The 5,664-nt window shown below is 41.2% G+C and overlaps 1 protein-coding gene across 1 annotated transcript; it reads right to left on the bottom strand.

The window, feature by feature from the left end:
• Nucleotides 1-286: 286 nt before the first annotated feature.
• Nucleotides 287-5,082, bottom strand: LOC128869487 (uncharacterized). The gene is made up of 2 exons (XM_054112058.1): nt 3,205-5,082; nt 287-412 (listed from the first exon to the last, which is right to left on the bottom strand). Exons 1-2 carry the CDS (start codon nt 4,669-4,671, stop codon nt 368-370), a joined length of 1,512 nt encoding a protein of 503 aa, XP_053968033.1. The 5' UTR covers nt 4,672-5,082; the 3' UTR covers nt 287-367.
• Between the last annotated feature and the right edge of the window lie 582 nt (nt 5,083-5,664).

Here is a 5,664-nt window from a genome sequence, read left to right as displayed (position 1 = left end):
CTTTCAAGATGATCGTCTAATGGCAACAAGCACAATTTAGTTATAGCTCTTTTGGTGATTCCTGAAGTTGTTTTTAGGAATGCTATGCGTACTACACTATCTGGTCCAGGAATTATGTCAATAACTCGTGCCAGAGGCCAACGAAGCGGCGGCAGATTTTCGTCTTTTATGAGTGCTAGAGCACCTTTTTTAAGTCGTTCCCTATGGGTTCGCCATTTGGATCGTTGTTGTAATTGGGTAAGATATTCTGTACTCCACTTCTTCCAAAATATTTGTTGCATGTGAGAAATTCGCTGCCAACGACTGAGCCTGTTAATATTCAGATCAGTGATGTCTGGTTCTACTGTAGCTGTGAAAGGGCCGCCAATCAAAAAATGTCCCGGCGTAAGAACTGCAAGATCATCAGGATGCTCTGTAAGAGGAATAAGAGGCCGTGAATTAATTACTGCTGAGATTTGGCAAACAAGTGTGCGGAGCTCTTCGAAGGACAACCTCGAAGAACAAACGACTCTGTAGAAGTGAAATTTCGCTGACTTAACAGCAGCTTCCCAAAGTCCACCAAAATGAGGAGATCTTGGCGGTATAAACTTCCATTCGATTCCATCTTCGACACAATGTTTAGCCACTTCACGTTGATGTTCGCTACTCAGAAATAATCGCCTTAGTTCCAGCAGCTCGTTTTTGGCTCCAACAAAGTTTGTTGCGTTATCCGTCCAAATTGTTTTAGGTTTACCTCGAGTGCTGATGAATCTTTGCAACGCAGCTAGAAACGCGGGTGTCGACAAATCCTTGACGAGTTCAAGATGAACTGCCTTCGTGGCAAAGCATATGAACAAGGCGATGTAGCACTTCATTGGTTGCCTGTTCCGAATTTCCGACTGATAATAGAACGGGCCACAAAAATATATTCCTGTAGTAAAAAATGATCTGGCCGCTTTTACTCGTTCCACCGGTAAATCTGCCATGATTTGTTCCATTAATTTTGGTTTCGCACGAAAACAAATGATGCATTTGTTGATAACCTGTGCCACCGTTTTCCGGCCACCTATTGGCCAATATTGTAAACGAATCGTTGCAAGCAATGCCTGAGGACCTACATGTAGATATTTGAAATGAAAATAACTAATCATAGATGTTGTAAGAGGATGATGTTTTGGCATTATAATAGGATGTCGCGAATCAAAATCTAAGTTTGTGTTCTTGAGACGGCCACCAACTCTCAGAAGTCCAACCGGGTCCAGAAAAGGTGATAAAGAAAACAATGCACATGCGATTAGCTACGAATACGTTGAACCGGGATGAGTCCTCCTTTAACCATGAGAGCACAATACTGGAGTCTGACCAACAATAAAACATACAGCTGACGATATTAAGTTGAGCGATGGAGTGCACTAACTGAGCAAGCAAATAGGCAGCACACAGCTCGAGCTTCGGCACAGTGAGAGATTTAATCGGAGCAACTCGCGACTTTGAGCAAAGCAGATTTATACATACGCTCTTACCATTGCTAGCACGTATGTAAACACACGTACCATATGCAGACAAACTGGCGTCACAAAAGGCATGAAGTTCCAACGATGCATTCCTTTTAGCGATGAAGCGGGGAAATGTCAAATGTTTGACATCGTTGAATTGGCTGCATAGGTTCTCCCAACTTGTTTTATGAGACATCGGTAAACTTTCGTCCCAGTCTAGTTTTTCCATCCATAGACGCTGAAGAAATATTTTTGCCTTTAACACAAATGGGCCGACTAAGCCGAGCGGATCATACAAACGGGTAATGATGGAAAGTGCAGAGCGTTTCGTTATTTTTGTTGGTTTCTGAAATGGGGTAAATGCAAAGAAAAATAAATCATGATCTGTGTTCCATTGCAACCCTAGTGCCTTTGTTATGTTGCTGCCGTCGTCAAACCTTAGAAGTTTTTCCCTATCAGCTAGAGGAATCTGCGCTATTACAGCTTGATCATTGGAGCACCACTTTCGTATTTTGAAGTTACCCTTTGCAAGTAGTTGCGAAGTTTGCCCCATTATTTCAATTGCCTCCTCGGCAGTATCGGATCCAGTGATCATGTCATCAACATAAAAATCCCGCAGTACTATCTGAGCACCAAGGGGGTACGATGCGGCTTCATCGTTAGCCAGCTGGTGCATAGCTCTAATAGCTAAGAATGATGCTGGTCGTGTTCCATAAGTGACAGTCTCTAATTTGTAGGTCTTAACATCTTCCATCGGGTTTTCCCTCCAAAGTATGCACTGAATATAGTCATCTGGTGAGGTGATGCGTACGCAGCGGTACATTTTGCATATGTCACCTGTTAATGCGATGGGCCTTGACCTAAAACGTATTAAAGTTTCTGCAAGTTTTGGTTGAATTGTTGGACCTGTCATAAGAATTTCATTCAGAGAGTAGTTACTTGTTGTAGAAGCTGAACCATCGAATACTACCCGTAATTTCGTTGTTGTGCTATCTTCTTTAAAAACGCAGTGATGAGGAAGATAATATGTTGGTACATTGGGGAGAGCATCCACAAGAGTCATGTGCTTTAAATCGAGATATTCTCGCATGAACGCTGAATACTGTAACCTTACGTTGTCGTTTCGCTGCAAACGTCGTTCTAGAGAGATTAATCGGCGTAAGGCATATTGATATGAGTCACCAAGCATATTTGGACTCAGTTTGACAGGAAGGCGGACTGAGTACTCGCCAGTACCCAAACGGCAATGGTTTGTTTGGAAATGTATTTCACAATCTAGTTATTCTTTTGTTACCTTCGTGGTTCCTTCGATACAATTTTCTGTTTCCCAAAAACTGCGGACCATTTGATCAAGTGATCCATGTGGTTCGTTGCTTTCGACGAGTTTGGATGACACCGCGCACGAAGAGCTGATGTTGGAGCGTTGTTTACCGCCAGAGACGATCCAGCCGAGACGTGTCTTTTGCAAAATGTGTGTTGGTTCCTTAAGACGTATTTGGCCGACACACAACAAGTCAAAAAATATGCCGGCTCCAATTAAGAGGTCAATCCTACGAGAAGTATTAAATAATGGATCGACCAATTTTATGTTCTTAGGTATGACCCATTGCGATATGCTGAAAGTGGTGGTTGGTTGCTGCTCAGTAATGGTGGGAATTATTGACGCCGTAATAGTGTTTGTGTAATCGCTGTGAATAGATTTAAAAATAATATTGATTGTGTACTCAACTGTTGTATCTGAGTCTCCAATTCCCGAAACTGCTACTGGGAACTTCGATTTCTTCAACTGTAGTTGGTTGGATAACCTGCTCGTAACGAAATTTAGTTGCGAAGCTGAGTCTAAAATAGCACGACAGGGGATAAAACATCCAACACTGTTTTTCACAAACACCGTTGCGGTAGCTAGTAGTACGGATTCGTTTGGTTTAATGCTTGAGTGCTCGTTTGATATGCATGGAGGCGCCATGGAAACCAAAGATGCTGCTGATCCTGGTTGAGGAAACTTTTCTGCCGATGAGGCATTTTGGATGGGTTGCTCTGGAATATCCTTATGTAAAAGGGTGTGATGAGCACCTTTACAACGAAAACAGTGAGTGGATTTGCATTGTTGTAATCGATGTCCAAGCTTAAGACAGTTCAGGCAAAGTTCAGCAATTTTTGCCTCTTTCCAGCGCTCGCTTGGGGAGAGTTTCGCAAATGACGGGCAAGTATAAATGAGGTGATCAAGGTGCTTGCAAAACACACATGACCTTTGCGCAGGCTTCGAGACCACAAAAGACTTGTTGCGATTCACATATTTGCTCACCTGTTTGGTTGGAGTCTTACCGAGCGTAGCAAACGCAACATTCTCCAGAGTTTGACACCTTTTTTCTAGGAACAACGCCATGCCTTCCCAAGTGGGTAGCTCATTGGATGACACTTTTTCCTCCCACATGTTTTGAGTAGTGGAGTCAAGTTTCTGCATAACGATGTGTATCAGCAAGCTGTCGGCCAATTGTTCTATGCTGCCTAAAGTCTGTAATGCACGTCCAAATAACTCACGGATATGTGCCTGAAAAATTAAACGCTTGTTATCAAATCGGTTATTTAGTAATTCAAGAGCTTTATCATAGTTAGATTCGCGAATTTCTAAGGACTTTATGGTGTCCAACGCGGCATCTGCAAGGCAAGAGCGGAGATGTTGGAGTTTTTCCACTTTAGTTAATTCAGCTTCTCGGTCAATTATGGTGCGAAACATGGAGAAAAATTGTGGCCAATCTGAGTAGTTGCCTCTAAACGTTGGCAACTTCAGTTCCGGTAAACAAGATTTTGGTTGCTTAAGAACAACCACAGATTGCGAGTCCTGAGGCGAAAAATTGCGTGTGGTTGAATGTAAATGGCTATCTAAGCGGTTGGACTGCAGCTCGCGAGTGATGGCGCCTTTGACTGAAATAAATATGTTCAAGAACTGCTGTCGAGCATCAGTGTCTAATTCGTCAGGATCTTCTTCTTCCAGGCGGTTTTGTGTGAGCTCAAAATTACTCCGTATGTTGTCTACTAGTTCCAATTTCAACGTGAGATCTACATGATCCAGTGAGCGTAGGGCTTCGGTTGTTGCGAGACGATGCATGGATTCCATTTGCCTAAAAATAGCTTCACTTTTCCTTTTCAGGAACCATCCTGGTCGTGCGGATAGAGAGTCTTCATTCCTTGACATTTTCACAGTGCCTTTGATAGCGATTACAAAAATTCCCAACTGTATGCGGTATACAGTACTAAGTTAGCGGTAGGATGGCGTGAGTTTACAGCTGCAAAAGTAAATGCAAGTCCGGTAGGCCAAGGTAGCTGACCGTGTATGCAACGGTTATGCAGGTGAATGTACTTAAGCACACGGTACTTAAGATGAGCAACAACGTTTGCTTATTAGTTTTTTGTTTTTTGTTTTTGTTTTGTTTGTACGACGTATCAAATGTATGATCACGTCGGGGTCACCAATGTTAAGAGTCGGAAGACTGATTTGTCTTGACTTCGAATTCACTTTATTTCGCTAGTGTATTTTTTCTAATGGTAATATACATAAGTTGAGTAGGACCTTATATAGCAAAAATGTATGTACAAGATGTTACAGTAAATTAGAAACGAATATAAGTAATAGGCAAAATGATTAAAATAAGAGCGCTTAATTGGTATGTGTGCATGTATGTAATATAAGTATGCATTGAGTGTAAATGACTGTAAATGGCAAAAAAACGAAAGAAATTGCAAAGTCAAAGTGCTAGGTTCTATTCATTACAGCGGTTCCCAACATTATCCTTAACATATGTACTATAAATATTGTTTTCTAAATCTATGAGAACATCAGAATGGTTAAGCTTTATGGACTTATTGCTCATCTAAAACAAAAATATATTTATTTAATTGTTGCCTTGATTTTTGGATTATATTTGTCTTGGTATTTCTTCGTAGGTCTAACGTGAGTTTTATAGTATTTATGCCCAGTTTCTGTCGCCTGTATGTGGTCGTCGTCCATTTTTTCTACATTAACTTTCCTATATTTTCTGTGGTTTTTTCCACCTCTTATCTCTTTAATATAAATTGGTCCGCTTTCCAGTTCAAAATCTTTCCGGTTTTCATTTAACTTCTGAGTATATTTTTCTTTTTTTGCGTTTATAAGATTACGAATTTCTATATATCTACTCTGATGAACCTT

This window comes from Anastrepha ludens, chromosome X (genome assembly GCF_028408465.1).
Source record: "Anastrepha ludens isolate Willacy chromosome X, idAnaLude1.1, whole genome shotgun sequence".
Lineage (NCBI taxonomy): Eukaryota > Metazoa > Arthropoda > Insecta > Diptera > Tephritidae > Anastrepha > Anastrepha ludens.
The sequence above is the reverse complement of the archived record's forward strand: the minus strand, read 5'-3'. Positions and strand labels throughout refer to the sequence as shown.